This window comes from Neodiprion fabricii, chromosome 2 (assembly GCF_021155785.1).
Source record: "Neodiprion fabricii isolate iyNeoFabr1 chromosome 2, iyNeoFabr1.1, whole genome shotgun sequence".
Taxonomy (NCBI): Eukaryota; Metazoa; Arthropoda; class Insecta; order Hymenoptera; family Diprionidae; genus Neodiprion; species Neodiprion fabricii.
In genome coordinates, this window is record NC_060240.1 from 622,754 (window position 1) to 644,541 (window position 21,788).

General features: G+C 41.2%; 2 protein-coding genes and 1 long non-coding RNA gene across 4 annotated transcripts in view; 1 reads left to right on the forward strand and 2 right to left on the reverse strand.

Annotated features, from left to right (window-relative positions):
- The window catches only part of LOC124176860 (titin-like), a 64,505-nt gene extending 52,651 nt beyond the window's left edge, over nucleotides 1–11,854 (reverse strand). Inside the window, exons 1-7 of the mRNA XM_046558657.1 lie at nucleotides 4,303–11,854; nucleotides 3,150–3,922; nucleotides 2,607–3,066; nucleotides 2,433–2,533; nucleotides 2,244–2,341; nucleotides 1,929–2,149; nucleotides 1,512–1,586 (exon numbers count right to left, since the gene is read on the reverse strand). Coding sequence (XP_046414613.1) covers nucleotides 1,512–1,586; nucleotides 1,929–2,149; nucleotides 2,244–2,341; nucleotides 2,433–2,533; nucleotides 2,607–3,066; nucleotides 3,150–3,922; nucleotides 4,303–11,854 — 9,280 coding nt within the window. The remainder of the gene's footprint in view (nucleotides 1–1,511; nucleotides 1,587–1,928; nucleotides 2,150–2,243; nucleotides 2,342–2,432; nucleotides 2,534–2,606; nucleotides 3,067–3,149; nucleotides 3,923–4,302) is intronic.
- A 3,726-nt stretch (nucleotides 11,855–15,580) lies between these two features.
- LOC124175419 lies at nucleotides 15,581–20,201 on the forward strand. The gene is made up of 2 exons (XR_006869160.1): nucleotides 15,581–15,930; nucleotides 16,154–20,201. It is a non-coding gene; the product is annotated as an uncharacterized LOC124175419 (long non-coding RNA).
- Nucleotides 19,323–21,788, reverse strand: part of LOC124175417 (titin) — a 29,659-nt gene continuing 27,193 nt past the window's right edge. For both annotated transcript variants that reach the window (XM_046555652.1, XM_046555651.1), the window contains 4 exons: nucleotides 21,403–21,741; nucleotides 21,133–21,289; nucleotides 20,886–21,052; nucleotides 19,323–20,649 (listed from right to left, as the gene is read on the reverse strand). In XM_046555652.1, coding sequence (XP_046411608.1) covers nucleotides 20,509–20,649; nucleotides 20,886–21,052; nucleotides 21,133–21,289; nucleotides 21,403–21,741 — 804 coding nt within the window. In that variant the 3' untranslated portion in view covers nucleotides 19,323–20,508. The remainder of the gene's footprint in view (nucleotides 20,650–20,885; nucleotides 21,053–21,132; nucleotides 21,290–21,402; nucleotides 21,742–21,788) is intronic.

The window sequence follows — 21,788 nt, forward strand, 5'->3', positions numbered from 1 at the left end:
GATTCGAATAAAACTGGAAGCGGGTATTTTTCGATAATTTTCAGATGATTGATAAAAAATTATTACCTATATTGAGACTCACAGTTAAATTGTTGTTAGTTCAAATTAAATACCTGACATGGTGCCTCTCTCATCCTCACTAAGCGTGTCTCCAAATGAAATCGCAGTTGCCGAAGCGTCTTCCGCTAATCCGAGATTTCCACTGCACTCGCTTTCGAGCAGTAAAAATTCCTGCAGCTCTTCTTGACTGTCGACTGTGTGTAGCTGCTGGAATCCTTCGAAATCAATTTCTCTTGGTTCAAGTGGATACATCCTCGGGTCCATCAACCTCTTGTAATGATCGCTCGATTTTTTCACAACTGGTATTCTGGACCTTGGGTAAGTGTGATACTTCCGACTACTGTCGTACGATCCTTCTTCGATGTCGGAATACTCGTGTTTCAGATTCTTCAATCTATTTTTACGTAGGCAATATTTCGAATCCGACTTTCCTTGGCTGCTGCTGCTCGTCGAGGCCTCGCTGTTCTCCTCTATAGGTGACAAGTAATAATTAGTCATAGGACTTTCAGTGTATCCGTGATAGCTTTCGGGATTTATTTCTGATATCGAAAGATGGTCACGCGGCTCAGAATCGGCAGTTGTTTGCTTCGTTTTCGGAAGTATTTCATTAAAGTCAAGAACTATTTTTCGTTTTAATGGCTGCTTGATTTTTCGATCAATTTTTTTTACGGTATTGGGCGGATTTTTTTTCTTTACCCCAATCATTTTCTCAGAACTTGTCGACATATTGTTAGGATTGTTAGTTAGCGATATTGTTTTCCCTTTGGTCGGGGATGGTAATTTCTGCTTGCTAATCTTCATAGGGAAACACGGAGATCCAATCGATTGCTTCGATGACACGGGTTTGGTTAAAGTTCTCTCTTGGGCTGAATCTTCTTTTACCCTGTTTTGTGGCGAAATCTGGCTCAATTTTTTTTGTTCAACAATTTTCTTCTTAAAAATTTGCTTATCTTCTGAAGATTCCTGTTGCATATTTTTGCTCTTCACTTTTCCAGCCGTCTTATTCCACAAATTCACAGATGCATCTATTTTTAACACATTTCCTACGGCTGATGTTTTTGCTGTCGTTTGGTTGGTAATTTTAGTTGTTCCTTTCTCACTTTTACTTTTCACCGTTCGTTTAATTTCCGATTTCTTACTTATAGCTTTCACAGAGCTTGTACGATTTCTTTGTTCAGGAATGATTTTTTCCTCTGTACAATGGTCGTTTGTATCCCTAGCTAGATAAAACTTTTCTTCCGAATTTTCTGTTGTAATACCACATAACATATCTTTTTCATCTTTCGCCTGGTCCAGTGTGTCACTTGTGAAAAACCTTCTACCTGTCATAATACCCTCTTGAGCTGAGAATCCTTCCCGTCTGATTGAGAGAATGTCTAAACTGTCCGTGGAAAAATTGGATGCCTGCACACTGAGCATGCTACATTGAGAATTTCCAACATCACTCTTACCTCGAAGAGCTTCTTGCATTTCCTCCATATGGGTAACCCATTCTGGTTTTCTGTAATCCTTCGTTCCGAGAATACCTGAGATACAATATCGGTTTGTAAGTTTTGTGTCGACAATTTGACTGCGCTGCTGATTTGTAAAAGATGATAATTAATATTTTTGATAAAAAGAAAAATACATGTACATAGATATTGATCAACGCTCCTTGAGAGTGTTATCATACACAAAATATTGTAACGCTGTTAGGTGAAATGTGGTAATATGTATAAGATTGTTGTGTTTTATGTGAATGAAAAATCGGGAAAGGGTGAGGTGGATAAAATACCAATCGAACATTCCGTTTGGCGTGAACTGAAAACAACTAGACAAAATATAAATTAAACAGTTTAGATGGAATGTGATTATATCAAAGTCTATACCTCCTACAGATAGATATGTAGTCGTTGTCGAGACGCCCAAAGGATTGTGCGCCTCGAATACAATTTCACCGGTATCATCCGGATATGCTTCAGTTATTGTTAACACCGATGTTCCGTCGTCAAATTCTTCAATTTGGAACTCTTCTGATGGAACTATCTCCGTGCCCTGTTTGTACCACTTTCCTTGTGGCTTGGGCTTTCCCTTGACTTTAACTTCCAATCTGTAAAGTCGAGTGTACCAGGTGCTTTATTTTTGCACTTTTCACGCTGTATAGTATGATCCATACAGGTTCATCAACAAATTTGCCAACTCACCGAGTTAATTCCCCATCTTTTGTAGGAATTAATTGAGGAAGTTTCTTCGTTATTTCTGGTGCAGAATCCTCTGTGTCAGTATCTGAGAGTGGAGTCTCCTGAATAAAAAAAAAACATATTCATTGGTTAAATTGTTTTCAACAAGAATTGTACAATGAGTTAATCAAGTTGTGCTCGGTTATGTCTCACCTTAGGAGACAGCAGATCCTCTTCTGAGCCACTCTGCCCAGTGATTAGGGAAGTTGCAACAATCGATGACGCTATCTCTGAATCCGGTACGTATTCGTATGCTTGAAAATAAGTTGTTCGAATGAAAAATAAGCAGTGAAAAACGAGTTAGACTTGAATAAACACGACATTTACCTTCAACCACGAGAGACGTGGTGCAGACTGTTTCGCCAACAGGATTAATCGCTTGGCAGGTGTATTCGCCAGCATCTTCAGGGAAAACTTCCGTGATTGCGAGACTGCAAACACCCTCGGTATCTTGAAGAATGGTAATTTCTTTTCCTTCCTTGATCGGCTTGTTATCGTGGAACCATTCGACTTTAGGGATTGGTTTACCCTGAACGATGCAGGTCAGGTTAACGCTTTCGCCGTCCATGACCCTGACGGGTGATAATTTTCTGACAAATGTGGGTGAAAGCAGTTCAACCGTTTCTTCCCAGGTTTCATCGGTAATGTTGACACTCGCTGTGCAGGTTACAGATCCAGCAACGTTCTCGGCGCGACACGTATACGAGCCAGCAAATTCTGGGACAATCTCTTTGACCAGAAGAACGGATCGATTTTCTAGCGTCACGATTCTTAGCTCAGGGGATGACTGAAAATATGAAAGACGTAATGAGTAAGTTTGATATTGAAAAGCTTCGCGAGAAAGAGAATCTCGTGTCAATGTACACTTACCATGAGGGCGTGATCGTTGTGGAACCATTGGAATGACGCAGTTGGGTATGATTCGACTCTTGCTTCCATAATAACGACTTCACCCGGAGCGACGATCTGTGGTTGAAGAGGTTCAATGAATCTTGGTGCCTGCACTGTGTCAGGTGATTCTTGTTGTTTCGTGATGGTGACAGATCCCGAACTGCGGGCTTCGCCGGCTGGGTTCTGTACTCTGACCTCATACTTCCCACTGTCTTTCTTTGAGACATCGGCGATTGTTAATTCGGTTGTATTTTCGAAGACTTCTAATTTTTGTTTAGGTGAAGGTTTGATTTCAGTACCATTTTTGAACCACTTGACTTCTCCCTTTGGCTGGCTTTCGAAATCGGCGGTTAATATTAACGGCTTACCCTTTTCTACTACAAGTGCTGGCAAAGGTTTGGTAATCTTTGGAGCGTACATCACCTCAGGTTTTGTGACTAGTACAGAATTAGTGATAAGCAAGTTAGCCCTGCATTCAGCTCGACCGAATTTATTCACTGCGCGAACTCTGTAAACCTTTTCGTCTTCGGGTGTTGGTTCCAGAATAGTCAGCTTAGCCTCTCCAGTTTCTGGTTTGAATGTTATCTCTGTTCCCTTCTTCGGCTTCACTTCCTTCTCTCCACGATACCATTTTACTTCAGGCGTTGGAGTTCCTGTAACAATGCACTCCAGAGTAGCTGGCTTGTGCTCTTCAGCCATCAATGGCTTGATCGGTGTTGTGAAGTGTGGTGCGATACCTTCCTCTTCTTTTTCTGTGGAAGTAATCCAGGTCAGAACAGCAATCTTGACAATATTCAGCACATAATACAAAAACTCAACAACAAACATGGACAATAAACGAGCAAATAATACGGGATGAATTGCATGAGATAATTTGAATCATTAGACAAAATCCTCAATCTGTAAAAATAATCGTTATTGATTATTCTAGTAGGTAAGGCGAGACGAATCGCAAAATATTAGCATTACATTTTTAGTTGAAATTCTTCACACGCTTTGAAATGTATTACTAAAGCGTTTCACAGGAATTTTAGCGTACTAAGCATGACGTTGCTCCATTCGATAACAGACAAACAGAGCGTTGAAAACCACGCAAAATTCACAGAAAATATGCATTCCGACTCAGCCGTACCGAATATGACTAGATTCACTGTAGAGGTAGCAACACCAGCAGGATTAGAGGCTCTGCAAGAATACATCGCCACGTCTTCCTCTTTAACATTCGTTATCTCCAGTGTTGCCGTGGTTTCGACAACCGTCATGACGTACTTCTCACTAGCGTGTAATTCCTGTTCGTTTCTGTACCACGCTACTTCCGGGAACGGATTACCGATCACTGTGCAAGTAAATTTGGCTGGTTTGTCTGGCTCGGCGATAACGGGTTGGAGCTTTTGTATGAATCTTGGCGCAACTTTTTTAGTTTTGTCAGCAATCGATATATCAACTTGGGTTCTCTGTCTGCGTTTGCGCTTTTGTTCCTCGGGTTGAACGTCTTTTTGAACGAGTTCTCTTGTATCCATACGCTTTTTAGTCGTAATATCCAGTTCCGTAATTTCTGTAATTTCATCAACTGGCTTGTCATCGATGATCTCGATGGCTTTGGTATTGATCTTAACCGTCTTCTGTTTCTTTCCGATCTTAATTTCTTCTACTGACGTCACTGTTTCCTCGATAGTATCTTCTTTCTCTGTTTCAGCAATTGGTATAGGTTCTAGTCTGGATTCTTCAGGCTTGACGCTTTCTGGAACGTCTTGTTTCTTTACCGGTTTCAGTACAACTTCTTCAGGCTGGTCAACTTCCTCAGTATCTTTCCGTTTTACAGGCTTCAATTTAACCTCTTCCGGTTTTTCCTCCACCTGATCAGGCTTCTTGGGTTTCTTACCCCTTCGCCACGGTAACTGTGCTATTTCAGATGGCTGATCTTCTTTACGCGCTTCTTCGAGTTGTTCAAGCTGTAGTTCTGGTTGCTCAAGTTTTTCATTGTCAATAGATGGTTTTCTAGTGCGCTCAGATTCAACCTCTGTTGTGTCTTCGGTAGCTGTTTTCGATGGGATTGGTTTCAGAGATATTACTTCTTTTTCATCTGGCACTGGCTTCTTTCCCCTTTTCACAGGTTTCAGTTTGATATCTTCTGGTTTGTCTTCAGATTTTTCTTTTTGAACAGGCTTACGTTTCAAACGCTCAAGCGCCTGCTCATCGACTTCTGTTTTTGGAATCAATTTCAATTGCACTTTTTCCTGCTGCTCTTCATCAACAGGTTTTTGAGGTATAGGCTTCAGAGAGATTTGTTCTACATCTCCGGTCTCTGGTTTCTGCTCTTTCTTGACAGGCTTTAGTTGGACTTCTTCTACTTTTTCTTGAATCTGTTCAGGCTTCTTCGGTTTCTTAGCCCGTCGCCATGGTAGCTGTGCCATGTCTAATGGCTGGTCTTTTTCAGGGACTTCTTCGAGTTTTTCAGGCTGCACTTCGAACTGCGCTTCTGGCTGATCAACTTCGTGATCATCGATAGATGGCTTTGTGAGGCGCTCGAGTTCCACTACTCCCGTATCTTCGACAACCGATTTCTGAGGTATAGGCTTCAGAGAGACTTGTTCTATATCTTCGGTCTCTGGTTTCTTTTCTTTCTTGACAGGCTTTAATTTGACCTCTTCAAGTTTTTCGACTACCTGCTCAGACTTCTTGGGTTTCTTACCGCGTTTCCATGGTAGCTGTGCCGTTTCAGATGGCTGATCTTTTTCGGGCACTTCTTCGAGTTTTTCAGGCTGCAGTTCGGGCTGCTCAACTTTCTGTTGATCAATAGATGGTTTTCTCAAGCGCTCAAATTCGACATCTCCTGTCTCTTCGGTAATTGGTTTTTGTGGGATCGGTTTCAAAGACACCACTTCTTTTTCTTCTGATGTTGGTTTCTTCCCCTTCTTGACGGGCTTAAGCCTAATTTCTTCTGGCTCATCTTCCGGTTTTTTCTCAATTGGTTTACTTTTCAAATGCTGAGGTACATCCTCTTCGACTTCTGTTTTTGGAACCGGTTTTAATTGAATATCTTCCGGCTGATCTTCAGCATCTGGTTTCTGCGGGATAGGCTTTAGAGAGACTTGTTCTGCGTCTTCAGACTTTGGTTTCTTTTCTTTTTTGATAGGCTTCAGTTTCACCTCTTCTCTTTCATCTTCAATTTTGTCTTTTTGAACGGGTTTCAACTTCACCTTGTCCGGAACCTCCTCTTCTGATTGTTTTTTCGGAATAGGTTTCAAGTGAACTTCCTCTTGTGGCTGTTCAGGTTCCCGTGGTTTTCGCTTACCAGTACGCCAAGAGACTTCAACTGTTTCCTCAGGTTTTTCTTTAGTACTCTTCTCAGAAGCCTGAGGTTCTACCAGCTTCTCATTAACAACAGGAGTAGGCTTCTTTTTGCCACGTCGCCAAGGTAATTCTGTCTGTTCTTGCGGTTCATCCTTAATTTTTTCTTCTACCTCCTTCGACGTGAATTCCAGGTCTATTCCTTCCGTACTCTCGTCGTCCTTTGGCTTATCTTTTTTTAGTGGAACGTCTAGTTTCTCCTCGGATGTTTTTCCTTCGATGAACTTTTTGGGAATTGGTTTGAGATGAACTTTTTCGACTTCGTCTGGTTTTTCCTCGGGAAGTCGGCTATGCGTAACTGGCTGTAGTTTTTCGCGCTTAGATTCCTCGACCTGACTGACAATTTCTTCCTCTGTTTGGATAACTTCCGTAATTTCGTCTTCCTGGTCCAGTGGAACAATTGTCACGTCTTTCTTAAATTCAACAATTTTTTTAGATTTTTTAGCTTTCTTCTTCTCAGGTTTCAGAGTAACCTCAATCGACGTAGTATCCTCAACAATCTCTTCCAAATTAACTTCTTCCTGGGTTTTTTTCTCTGGCTGTTCTTCCGCTGGGGTTTCTACAACCTTTTTAGGTTTCTTTCCACGACGCCACGAAACATTAGTCTCTTCATCAGGCTCTTCTGTTACGGGCTCTTCTTGATGTACGACTTTCTCTGGGATCTTATTCTTATCAATTGGTTCCAACTGAATTTCTTCCCTTTCTATTTCGTCTGGTTTTTTTCTCCTCTTGACGGGTTTCAAACCAACGACCTCTTCGATCTTTTCAGTAGGTTGTTTGGGTTTGATTGGTTTCGGTTTGTCTTCTTCAAGCTTCTCCTCTTCAACATCAGGTTTTTGAACATGTTTTTGATCATCTGGTTTTTCATCTTCAGGTTGATCAGTGACCTTTTCAGGAATAATTTCTTCTTTCGGCAGTGTTTCATCTGTGATTGGCTTGTCCACAGGCTTCAATTTTATTTCTTCTGTCACCTTTTCTTCTTTAGGAACACGTTTGACCGGCTTCAATTGAACTTCCTCTGTATCTTCAGGTTCTTCCGGCTTTTGAGGGCGTTTTACAGGTTTTAGTGACACGGATCTTATGTCCTCAACCGTTTCCTCTTCTTTCTGAACGATCTTACGTTGCACTTTCTTGCCTCGTTGCCAAGGTAATTTCGATTTTTGATCATCTTGTTTTTCATCTTCAGGTTGATCAGTGACCTTTTCAGGAATAATTTCTTCTTTCGGCAGTGTTTCATCTGTGATTGGCTTGTCCACAGGCTTCAATTTTATTTCTTCTGTCACCTTTTCTTCTTTAGGAACACGTTTGACCGGCTTCAATTGAACTTCCTCTGTATCTTCAGGTTCTTCCGGCTTTTGAGGGCGTTTTACAGGTTTTAGTGACACGGATCTTATGTCCTCAACCGTTTCCTCTTCTTTCTGAACGATCTTACGATGCACTTTCTTGCCTCGCTGCCAAGGTAATGTGGATGCTTGATCATCTGGTTTTTCATCTTCAGGTTGATCAGCAATCTTTTCAGGAATAACTTCCTCTTTTGGCAGTGTTTCATCTGTGCTTGGCTGATCTACAGGCTTCAATTTTATTTCTTCGGTCACTTTTTCTTCTTTAGGAAGACGTTTGACTGGCTTCAATTGAACTTCCTCTGTGTCTTCAGGTTCTTCCGGCTTTTGAGGGCGTTTTACAGGTTTTAGTGACACGGATCTTATGTCCTCAACCGTTTCCTCTTCTTTCTGAACGATCTTACGTTGCACTTTCTTGCCTCGTTGCCAAGGTAATTTCGATTTTTGATCATCTGGTTTTTCATCTTCAGGTTGATCAGTGACCTTTTCAGGAATAATTTCTTCTTTCGGCAGTGTTTCATCTGTGATTGGCTTGTCCACAGGCTTCAATTTTATTTCTTCTGTCACCTTTTCTTCTTTAGGAACACGTTTGACCGGCTTCAATTGAGCTTCCTCTGTATCTTCAGGTTCTTCCGGCTTTTGAGGGCGTTTTACAGGTTTTAGTGACACGGATCTTATGTCCTCAACCGTTTCCTCTTCTTTCTGAACGATCTTACGTTGCACTTTCTTGCCTCGTTGCCAAGGTAATTTCGATTTTTGATCATCTGGTTTTTCATCTTCAGGTTGATCAGTGACCTTTTCAGGAATAATTTCTTCTTTCGGCAGTGTTTCATCTGTGATTGGCTTGTCCACAGGCTTCAATTTTATTTCTTCTGTCACCTTTTCTTCTTTAGGAACACGTTTGACCGGCTTCAATTGAACTTCCTCTGTATCTTCAGGTTCTTCCGGCTTTTGAGGGCGTTTGACAGGTTTTAGTGACACGGATCTTATGTCCTCAACCGTTTCCTCTTCTTTCTGAACGATCTTACGTTGCACTTTCTTGCCTCGTTGCCAAGGTAATTTCGATTTTTGATCATCTGGTTTTTCATCTTCAGGTTGATCAGTGACCTTTTCAGGAATAATTTCTTCTTTCGGCAGTGTTTCATCTGTGATTGGCTTGTCCACAGGCTTCAATTTTATTTCTTCTGTCACCTTTTCTTCTTTAGGAACACGTTTGACCGGCTTCAATTGAGCTTCCTCTGTATCTTCAGGTTCTTCCGGCTTTTGAGGGCGTTTTACAGGTTTTAGTGACACGGATCTTATGTCCTCAACCGTTTCCTCTTCTTTCTGAACGATCTTACGTTGCACTTTCTTGCCTCGTTGCCAAGGTAATTTCGATTTTTGATCATCTGGTTTTTCATCTTCAGGTTGATCAGTGACCTTTTCAGGAATAATTTCTTCTTTCGGCAGTGTTTCATCTGTGATTGGCTTGTCCACAGGCTTCAATTTTATTTCTTCTGTCACCTTTTCTTCTTTAGGAACACGTTTGACCGGCTTCAATTGAACTTCCTCTGTATCTTCAGGTTCTTCCGGCTTTTGAGGGCGTTTGACAGGTTTTAGTGACACGGATCTTATGTCCTCAACCGTTTCCTCTTCTTTCTGAACGATCTTACGTTGCACTTTCTTGCCTCGTTGCCAAGGTAATTTCGATTTTTGATCATCTGGTTTTTCATCTTCAGGTTGATCAGTGACCTTTTCAGGAATAATTTCTTCTTTCGGCAGTGTTTCATCTGTGATTGGCTTGTCCACAGGCTTCAATTTTATTTCTTCTGTCACCTTTTCTTCTTTAGGAACACGTTTGACCGGCTTCAATTGAACTTCCTCTGTATCTTCAGGTTCTTCCGGCTTTTGAGGGCGTTTGACAGGTTTTAGTGACACGGATCTTATGTCCTCAACCGTTTCCTCTTCTTTCTGAACAGTCTTACGTTGCACTTTCTTGCCTCGCTGCCAAGGTAATGTGGATGCTTGATCATCTGGTTTTTCATCTTCAGGTTGGTCAGCAATCTTTTCAGGAATAATTTCCTCTTTTGGCAGTGTTCCATCTGTGGTTGGCTGATCTACAGGCTTCAATTTTATTTCTTCGGTCACTTTTTCTTCTTCAGGAAGACGTTTGACTGGCTTCAATTGAACTTCTTCTGTGTCTTCAGGTTCTTCTGGCTTTTGAGGGCGTTTTACAGGTTTTAGTGATACAGATCTTATATCTTCGACCGTCTCCTCTTCTTTCTGAACGACCTTACGCTGCACTTTTTTGCCTCGCTGCCAAGGTAATTTGGATGTTTGATCATCTGGTTTTTCACCTTCAGGTTGATCAGTGACCTTTTCAGGAATAATTTTTTCTTTCGGCAGTGTTTCATCTGTGATTGGCTTGTCCACAGGCTTCAATTTTATTTCTTCTGTCACCTTTTCTTCTTTAGGAAGACGTTTGACCGGCTTCAATTGAACTTCCTCTGTGTCTTCAGGTTCTTCCGGCTTTTGAGGGCGTTTTACAGGTTTTAGTGATACAGATCTTATATCTTCGACAGTCTTCTCTTCTTTTTGAACGACCTTACGTTGCACTTTCTTGCCTCGCTGCCAAGGTAATGTGGATGCTTGATCATCTGGTTTTTCATTTTCAGGTTGATCAGCAATCTTTTCAGGAATAATTTCCTCTTTTGGCAGTGTTTCATCTGTGCTTGGCTGATCCACAGGCTTCAATTTTATTTCTTCGGTCACTTTTTCTTCTTTAGGAAGACGTTTGATTGGCTTCAATTGAACTTCTTCCTTGTCTTCAGGTTCTTCCGGCTTTTGAGGGCGTTTTACAGGTTTTAGTGATACAGATCTTATATCTTCGACAGTCTTCTCTTCTTTTTGAACGACCTTACGTTGCACTTTCTTGCCTCGCTGCCAAGGTAATGTGGATGCTTGATCATCTGGTTTTTCATTTTCAGGTTGATCAGCAATCTTTTCAGGAATAATTTCCTCTTTTGGCAGTGTTTCATCTGTGCTTGGCTGATCCACAGGCTTCAATTTTATTTCTTCGGTCACTTTTTCTTCTTTAGGAAGACGTTTGATTGGCTTCAATTGAACTTCTTCCTTGTCTTCAGGTTCTTCCGGCTTTTGAGGGCGTTTTACAGGTTTTAGTGACACGGATCTTATGTCCTCAACCGTTTCCTCTTCTTTCTGAACGATCTTACGTTGCACTTTCTTGCCTCGTTGCCAAGGTAATTTCGATTTTTGATCATCTGGTTTTTCATCTTCAGTTTGATCAGTGACCTTTTCAGGAATAATTTCTTCTTTCGGCAGTGTTTCATCTGTGGTTGGCTTGTCCACAGGCTTCAATTTTATTTCTTCTGTCACCTTTTCTTCTTCAGGAACACGTTTGACCGGCTTCAATTGAACCTCCTCCGTGTCTTCACGTTCTTCTGGCTTTTGAGACCGTTTTACAGGTTTCAATGACACAGACCTTATGTCTTCGACTTTTTCTTCTTTTTCATGAACAACTTTACGCTGCACTTTCTTGGTTCTTTGCCAAGGCAGTTTAGATATTCGGTCATCTAGTCTCTCCTCGTCAGAAAGCTCAGTCACCTGTTCAGGTTGAACATCTTCCGGTTGTATATCTTTGGAACCTTCAATAACTTGAACGAGCTTCTGTTGACGTCTCCAAGGTAATTGTGTTGTTTCAGTGGGTATTTCTTCTTCTGGTTTAGCGTCTCCAGAAGCTTCTTCTTCTGGCTGAATTTCACTTTCAGTGTGAACAGCCTTGCCAGGCTTCTTTCCACGTTTCCGAGGTAACTCAACCTTCTCAACGGGCTTTTCTTCTTTAGGTTTAATCTCCTGAGTCTGGTCTTCTAGAGGCTTCTCTGGCTTTTTACCTCTGCGCCAGGATACCGCAACCTCTTCAGTAATACGTTGTTCTTCGGTAACCTCGGTATCAGTTTTGAGAATTTGCGCATCCTCTTCTACAGAATATGGCATCTTTGGTTTCGGTTTCTTTTTGCCCCTTCGCCAAGCAGCAGTAGTAGTTCTTTCTTGTTCTTCTTCTTCGATCACCTCTTCCTTTTTATCCACTGCTAAGATATTTTCATCTTCTTGGACATGGTACTCGTCCTTCACAGATTTCAACTCTACTGTTTCCACCTGCTGCGTGGTTGCCGGCTTTGTATCGCTGGTGGTCGGTCGGAGTTGCACATCTACTTGCTCAGGCTTCTCTACTTGTTTGACCTGTTTTGGCGTTTTCTTCAAAGTGATGGCTTCCTCAGTCCACGGTTTAACTTGTTCTGGCACCTTCACCACATCATCTTTGTTCTGTTTTTCATCTATTTTTTTTGTGACCGTTAATGTAGACGTATCTTCTGTTTCTACTAACAGTTTTTCTGATTCAGTCGTTGCAGTAGCGTCTTTGGCAATAATTTTATTCACGTCTTTCTTTGTTGATTTCAATTCAATCTCTCCCACTGTCAGCTTATTGGTGAGCTTCTTCTGAGGTGCACTTGGTTTCAATTGAACTTGTTCGACCGTCTCTTTTGGAATTTCTGTCTTATTGGGTTTGGGTTTCTTTAACGAAATTTTCTCTTCTGTCCATGGCTTGGGCTTTTCATGCTGCTTCCGTGTGACATCGGACTCAACAACTCTTTCAACTTGCAAAATATTTGTCTCATCCGACTCCACGTACTCAGAAGTTGGCTGAGATAATTCTGCGTCCTGTTCAATGGGCTGTTGTTTCAGAGGTTTAAGCTCAACCTTATCCAAGTCCGGTATTTCGACATCCCTTTTCACGGGCTTCGTTGGTTTTAATTCAACGTCTTCTATTGTTTCCTTCGGAATCTCTTTCTTTTCGGCCTTTACTTTCTTCAAAGTAATCTTTTCTTCCGTCCACGGTTTGGGCTTTTCTACAGGCTGTTTTTGCTTTACATCGGATTCCACAATTCTTCCAACTTGCAAAGTGCTTGTTTCATCCGTTTCCACGTACTCGGGGGATGATTCCGAATGATCCCTCACATCCTCAGATGTCTTTGGTTTCACGGGCTTTAGTTCGACTTTGTCCAAACCTCTTTTATCAACGTCTCGTTTTTCAAGTTTTATTGGTTTCAATTCAACGTCCTCGATGGTTTCTTTAGGAACCTCCTTCTTTTCAGTTTTAGCCTTCTTCAGTGAAATTGTCTCCTCGGTCCACGGCTTGGGTCTCTCGGGAATCTTCGACATGATATCTGTTTTACTGACTCTTCTTATATTCAAAAGTTGGGATTCATCTGATTCCACGTATTCGGATGTCGACTCGACTGTTTCGTCAAACTGCTTTACTCCTGTCTGTGTCAACCTCTTCAAATCTACTCGTTCCAAGGTGCTCTCTTCGACATCTTTCACCTCAGACTTCACAGGCTTTAGTTGAACACCTACAACCTTTTCTTTTGGAATGTCCGTTCTTTCCGGTTTACTTTTTTTCAGTTGAATCTTTTCCTTAGTCCAAGGAACAGTCTTATCAAGTTTGGACGGAACTTTAAGCGTAGTAGTTTCATGTATTTCGTCATCTTCCGCCGTTTCTCTGGGATGCGTCTGTAGCCTGGATGGCGTCTGATCATCGACTGACGTAGTGTCCTTATCAACAGGCTTCAAATCCACGTACTCAATGCTTGGTTTCCTGATTTCCCTTTTCTCTGTCTTAGCTGGTTTTAATTCCACCTCTTCCAACTTCTCTTTTGGAATCTCTTTGATCGTTTGAGGGGCTTTCTTGAGCTTCACCTCTTCCTCAGTCCAGGGTTTTACTTCCTGCTGTAGCCTAGCCTGCTGCAATTTATCTAGAGAAGTGTCTCTTGACTTTGGCTTTGCCTTTCTCCACGGCGTTATGTTCTTTACGCCAGGCCTGTGATAAACGCGCCCTTTCCGCCAGGGCAACGTCTCATCTCCCGGTTGAAGAGGCTCCCCTGTGGGGCGACCCTCTTCATCGAGCTCAATCAGCTCAACATCATTGTCGTTGGGCGAAAGTCCGGTGCCTCCGACAGAGGAACCTTTAGTTGGTTTCGTCCCGGTTTTAGCACCGGGACCACTCTCAGTGGGAACAGGGGCTTCGTAATAAACCCCCTTTCGTTCTGCAATACGAAATTCCTGATTATAAGAGAGACTTATCACATTCCAGGTCACTCCGGTTAGACACTCGGTAACAAAGGCATAAGTCAAACAGGAACGTGCTGCAAACTACGGAAAGCATCGGATTTTAGCGCTTCGAAAAAGGTATATAATGTCTATGTAAAGGAATGTACAAGTCTTTCGACTTGTGTATTTCCAAACTCAAAAATAGGAAGTGGAATTTCATGGAGTAGACGCATAAGAAGGCGGAGGATTTCACTGACTATACTGTTCACGGTAGGTACGAGGCTTTAAGAATGTCAAAGAATCTAGGTTCAAGTATTGGGCAACGCTCCATGCGCGATTATCAAATTGGATTATCTCCGGCAAACACCTAAAAATACGATTTCCTCTGTGCCATCTTCAATTGTCGGGATTTATTTGAACGACATTGGGAGCTGATGACTGTTGGATGACCATTGGACTGCGACAGAAAACTTTCGTAAGAACGAACTATCATTTTGAGCACAAACTCGTGCGCATTCGTATGTATAACGTGAAACTGTTCCATAAATGAACTTTCATTGTTTGTCGAAGTGAAAGGAAGGACACCGACAATAGGCCCAAATAAGACTTGCCTTGCACGAATAAAACGAGAGCTGAACGCGTGAGATCATCGTTTAATGAAATGGTAAACAAGTTGGTTGCCTTTGTTATGAATACTAGAAATCTGTGACACAATGACTTGATACTATTAATCAACACGGTCGAGTCCACGTTCAATAGTTCACAGAGATGATTTCCCAAACAGCTGTGACTAACATAAGTCAGGAGCGCTAGTCATATGCTGTATGTTGTCAGCACCAGCCAGCGGAGAAGGATGATTATTTTTTTAACAATTCAAACATACACAATGACGCCCCCTCTGACGTTGGTCTGTCAGTTATTCTGATTATTTATACTGAAATTGAAGTGCTCCGGACTGCGCACAGGCCATTTATTTGCGTAGAACAGAATCGCATACGGTTTCCACAAATCGACGCACAGTATTGCGCAATTATCTTGGAGTAAAAAAATTTTAAAAATGTTGAAGAAGGATGGAGCCATCTAGTCGAGTGGTTTGGCAAAACAAAGAACGATTGTTCACTCGGTAAGTGATCTGGCACGACTTAGTCCAAATGGGCGAAGGCTATTGCTGTTGGCAAACGCTCGGCCCTCGACTCATAAAATACTTTGCGACAGCTCGCCAAATATTGAATAGCAGTTGACTCAACTCTTGGCCAAAAGTTAATTACCATACCGATAGTAAAAATTTTTGAGCGACTGCTCGAGAATTAATTGAAAGAAAGCTTGACGAAGAATGCACGGCGTGGGAAAATGAACAGTTCTGTATCCAAGTAAACAAATTATAATAAACTATTCGCATATATGTATTTTGCCAGGCGTAGAAAATTAGTCATTGGCACGAGACTTGACTAGCTTCAGGCGGTTGGCATGCAGATAATATCCCGGGGCTTGAAGTCTTTGAAATAGACTCAAGTATGGAGTAAAACGAGTGTAAATAAATCCCAAGAAATGCGAAGACTGCTAGTTAAAAGGTAACGTCTCGGGCGGAGAAACGTTGTGGGGGGCGAGTGGCGTGTGGGGGGGAGATCCCCACAGGTGTGACGTCACAACGCACGCCTCCACTTATTTTAGTCTAGCTTCAAGCTTAATAGTGACCCGCTGGAAGTCGAGGGAACAAGAGGCAAATTCAGGTGCATTTCCACCGGTGTTATTAGAGACGTTCGAGATAACCTGAGGAGGAACTGAAGAGACGGGAAAACGGTTTTGGGACCAAGTGTGTGTCGCGACAAAATGAGCATGTAACATAAAACTGGAACAAATCGTGATTAAAAAATGTAATGTTAGTACATTGGATGAAAAGTGTTTAGTATTCTATGGATTTGTATAGCTACGTTTCGCGCTCAAAACAGTTAGTGACAAGTGTGAGTTTGACAGTTCAAACTTCCGAAACGCTTTGATGGCCGCCTTCGATCGGGCTGCACAATGAATTCAAATTCTTAGATCCTGTGCGATTGGTTTCTAATTTTTTGAATTTGGCTTGTTCGAAGTGCGGCCAGATTTGAACTGGATAAATGTGATCTTATATTGGTACTAAAAGTTGTGAAGGTGGCGTGAATACTTGTACATATTTTCGTTTCTTTTCAGAATCGTTTCCTTTTTTATCAAAGTACTCACTGCAAGTGGTATGTTTTTTTCTACCAATTGCGTGTGCTCGGAAAATTTTCAGTCAGTGTGGCCTTTGTAATTACGAGAGTTTAAAATCATTTTCATCGATGATTTAACTTCCTCTCATCCTCTGCAGTGTTAAAAAAAAATTTCGAACATTTGTTTTTTGGATAACCTCATGTATGGCAATTTTTATCGATGAAAATACATCAATATCCATCAGTTCACCAATGCAGTGCAATTAAAATCCTTATCCCTGGTCTGATAATCGAATGTCCGTTATCTTACATAATCTCTTAATGACCATTTATACCGATTTAAGTCCTATCTAATTGAGACGACTGTTTTTGGTGTATTATTTATTTGGTACATAATTTTATTTTAATCATACAATTAAGGTAGAGGTATAAACATTTGCGACGGGTCTGATACAACTAAACTCGTAGCGGCGGTTATCGGTTGTGTAAGTGGAGCAGAGAGTAGTTCTAGGATTTTCTAACTCACATAATTATATGTCTTTAAATAGCTGGTAAATGTAATTGTGTAGAAGTCGGGTGAGTCTAATTTTTAAAATTAGGGGTGTATATAAAAGTATAAGTGTAAATGAATATGTTGTATATCCAGTGATTTGTTCAAATCGATGTACAATTATTATGATCCCGATGTATGATAAAAGTTGACGTCAATTCCGTCTGCCGTTTGGTCTGGTACAGAAGCACTGAGTCATCCTAAATCCGTTTCCTCGTCCAGCATCCGCGAGTTGAGCTTCGGATCGAAGTCGGACAGTCCGGCAGACAAGCGTGTTGTTTGGCTTCTCGTACCTACATGTCCTCGTCCTCTGGTTTATAGGTTTTAAAATATGAGTCAAGCTCGGAGTCGCTCGTTACGAAGTCGAGTCAATCCGCCGTTTTCATCTCCCGTTATCCACAGACCAGAAATATGTTCGGTCTTCCAGAGAGCGCTGACACACGGCGGTATTTTTAGCTCGTTGAATCACTCGTGGCTAGGCAGGCTGAAATAGCTTTTCGCCATCGCCACCAACGACGACGACGACGATGAGGGCGAAGGCGACGAGGAGTAAGAAGACGAAGGCGAGGACGACGGTGACAGAGACGGATTGTTCTAACTTCCATCATTAACCCGAAATCGCAATCGCATGTGGCCCCAAAAATCTCACGTCTCGCGCGTCTTCGTGGCTTCTTGATGAATCATTGTGTTTCAGAAAGGAGTTCGGAGTTATAAATATTTTCTTGCGGATCGCTATACCGGTTGATGGACGAACTTGAATCAGCTAAATTCTTGAGGCTTGATCATGGCCAGAGCTGCTCAAGGTCGGCAGCAAATCATTTGGGTAATAAAAAATACACACGTACACTCGTATACAGCTGTGATATAGATGCTAATGACGTCAGAGCTGAGAAGAGGAGGACGAAACGGTTCGGAAGTTGTCTTATTTTTAGGTCAATTTGTCGTATCTTTATACGCCCCCGAGTAAATCACTCGAAATTATTACCGAGGGGATCTTGGCCGCATTTTTTTATTCAAGGTTAAGTCCAGTTCAATGAGACAATTCGCTTTACGTGGTTCTAGACTTTTTTACTAATTGCCGCCGGCCATACTGGCTTCAAGATATTTACCCACATGACAGCTACTCGAATTTTCGAACTTTGACAATGACAATTGTGCGAGGTAAACTACGGTTGCAATAATAGAACGTAAGGTAAATAGAAATGAGAATTGGATAAACAGAGATCAAGAGAAGTTCGTACAGCTGAAAGAAGCCGTCGGGCAATTCTCGCTGCGACTATTGCAGAGTAATTCGCTTATGCGTATAATTGGATTTTAGCCGAGGCGAAGGGAATCGTTTAGGACTGTAACAGCTTAGGACTTGACTTTGGGGTTTGAATTGCGGTTATTTAATGGGTGGGTTTTGGTCTCGTGTCCGGGCCAAGTATAGCCTCGTAATGTAATACACGCGAAACGGAGAGACGAACGAACCAACGAAACAGGAAAGTAGGGAGCGAACGCAAGGGAAAACTTGTATATGCAAGAAGAAGCAGGCGAGCCGAGAAACGAAGAGGTCAAAAATAACCCAGATACATCGAGTGCACACGGCCCAAACGTTGGCTCGTTCCGATTACGTTCCGAACGTGAGTCGAGGCTCGGGGAAAAGATGTATTATTTCGTTTTTCACGTTCGCGTGGGTTCCTGCTTATTAGTCGTACAAACATTGGAGGAAATCATCGTTTTAGGAAGGTATTTTTAGGTCGTGAATCGCGTGCCGGAGGAAGAACACCGAGAATCACCTGCAGGGTAGTAAGTCTGAAAAATAGACCGACGTTTCTAGAATTTTCGATTAAATTTTAATTTCGTTTACTGAACTGTGAAAGTATCGATCGATCCGTGAGATATTCTCATACTCTTGGAATTAAGCAAACCAAAAAATCGATAGAATTGAACATGATTTCATTATTCAAAATACACCCGACGTCGAAACCCCTTAGTCAGTTTTGCTACCAATACTACCAAACCCGATATGTACCATCGTCTTCCTTCATCTCTTTTTCTCCTTAGGGTCAGTTACGTAAGTCTCGATTTATGAAATTAAATCTAAAACCGCTATGGCCGCCAGCTATTATTGAGAAGATTTTAACTGTTGCGGATTCACGACCGCTACGCAATATCATGAGTAAATTTAAGACGGAGTTGTTTCCAGACCACGGCAATAAATTACAGTGAATTCTGGAAGTTAGTTTCGAAATGCGATTTTCCAGCATACATTAAATAGATTGAGTACAATTTTTGTTTGTCGTAAATTGCGAAACCCTAAAGCTGACAGTTTATAACAAGGCGATGGAGATAATTTATTACTCTATAATAAATTAGTCGCTGTGTATATGAATTCATAGCTGAGAAGCGAGAAATATGTGTGAATTGTTGGATAAAATTTACTCCTGAGCTGGTGCTTTATAGTGTGTAACGAGTTTTGCCAATTAATCAAGATAAGAAATTTAAATCTCTTACAAGCAGTGAATCTACTTGATATTCTTGCTTCGCGTGCAATGAAAACTTATTTATAGTAAAAACGAATAAATTCCAAGTTACACTATTACATTATACATAATCGAATCAGCAACAAACGATGATGTTCATATTTATAGAATTTTTTTATTAGACTTTCCATTGTACAATAATAAATAATTAGTAGAATGTTAGGAGTAGATAATGCATATGTATGATGTGCTCTATGTTTTCGTAATTTTATCTAAGAACATTTTATGACAAACTAGATATTAAGTAAGTTTCCTTGTGAATGAATAAATGATTAAATAAATATTTTTTTTTTCTATGACAACTTGACGTTTCGTGCTATATATCAATATAATTTAGACTCATGATGAGTTTAAGTTCTTGCCTTGTTTCGAACTAAGATTGGGCTTTGTTTTTTTTAAAAAAAAAAGCCGTACACGTATATTCGTAATCGACGTTTACGTTGATTGCTATGCTCAATTGGCATATGCTCATTCGTACAGGATATTTTCGTTCATGTTCCTTCTTTCAATTCCGATTTATTTCAACGTATTTCAAGGGTTTTCAACCCCTACCTCGAAATATCTCACAGCAAAGTATATACATACATATGTTTTACGGATACGTCTCACTTTTTCCAAAATCTTATTTATGCACCTTGTAATTGTATACCGTAATAAATTTACAACCTACATATTATACATATACTTTGCTCATTGACATTTCCTGATTCGATTAAAGAACGTCAGTTACTATTAACTAATAATATCGTTTTTGTCAACGATTCGTTTTACTTTCACCGATCGTGAAAATCACTTTTAGCACCACCTTCACAGTTTCATCAGGTACCTTTTTGCTGTGTATATATGGTATATATATACATACACCCGTGTACATACACCCATATATTTTGTGAATGTTTTACATCCCCACGTAACAAATAATTCACGATCTAAACCTGTTTACCCACATTTCTCATAATACTTAAGAAGACAACGAGTTAGTAAAAAAAACTGCCCGAGTTGCGAGTGATGATTAGGATGAAAAATTTACGTTAAAAAGCGAAACAAGTGTATATATATGTATTGATTAAAAAAAACGAACGATGCAGCTTGATGGACTCAGCAAAAGTACGTATCCACAGCTTTTTGTTATTTCTAAAGCCAACTAGCCGGCGACCTTGATGGCCAAATGGTCACCCGATCACCGCTTAATACCATTTTAAAGGTATTCGCATCAATATTAGCGTGTCTGATACGTCTTGGGGTCGTCTCGTTTTGGGTTGGATTAAGAATTAAGTTTGATCAGTTCTTACTTTTCACGATGAGTTTCGCCGACGTTTCTACTGTTCCAGCAGACGTGGTTGCTCGGCATGAGAAAGTTCCACTGTCTTCTTCATAGGTCGTAGCGATCAAAAGAACAGCGTTGTTACCTTCGTGTATCATCTACAACAATGAAACAAAAAATATACAATATCATCTCAGTCTTTGCATCGATTCTTCCGCGTGGCATCTGACAGCTAAATTGACGAACAAAACAGATACATGAATTTGAATTGATGTTATTGCTTCGATTGATCCACCTTTCACTGATCACACAATGACCCTTGGCCTTCAATCCCGCTAGTAATCGATATGCTAAACGATATGTCAATTAGTACTCATAGGTGAATTAAACTCACTTGAAAGTCGGGGGATTGCGGGATCAAAGCGCCTTCGCGGTACCACTGAATTGTTGGCTTCAATTTAGGTGGTGAGACTTGAGTCTTGAACTGGGCCGGTTGACCTTCCATGACTATCTGATCCTTCAGCGGCGATAGCTTGGGAAGTACATCCATATTGTCAGGAGCTAGAAGAAAGTTAACAATAAATCGACTATTCCTGATGAACCTGTCCTTAAATGAATATTGTCTTGTATCCCATTCTCACCGAGAACTCTTAGATTGGCTGATGTGGTAACATCGCCAGCTGGGTTTTTCGCTATGCACTTGTAGACTCCCTCATCTTCAGGGAATGCCTCCGAGATTCTCAGGGTGCAAACATCGCCGTCTTTCTGCATTTGGAAGTACTTGGAGGGTTTGATTACCTGTAGGAAGTGTTTCAAGAAGATTTTTTTTCAGAATTAGCGAACAATTCTGCAAAATAACATATGAATAGAGAAACGAAACAATCACATAGTTTTGACTATTTCTTATTCACCTTATCGCCCTTCTTCCATTGGACAGTCGGCGTGGGTTTTCCGGAGATTCTGCACTTGAAGGCAACAGCCGTTCCTTCCTTGATTGTCTGGTCCTTCAGCGGTTCAGCAACGAAAGGTGCTTTTTCAGCTCCGGGTGTGCTGGGCTTTGAAACTTTCGTTGGCGAGGATGGTGACTGGATAGTACACTCCGCATCGCAGCGAGCTTCGCCAGCCCTGTTGATGGCGACGCATTCGTACTTGGCAGTATCTTCAGGAACAGTCTCCAGGATCAGTAGAGTATACACGTTATCTTCCTCCAAAGTCTTGTAACGAATGTCTGCGGTGACTTTCTTTCCATTCTGGAACAGGTAATGTTTTCACGCTTTCGTCAGTTTTTCAACCACGA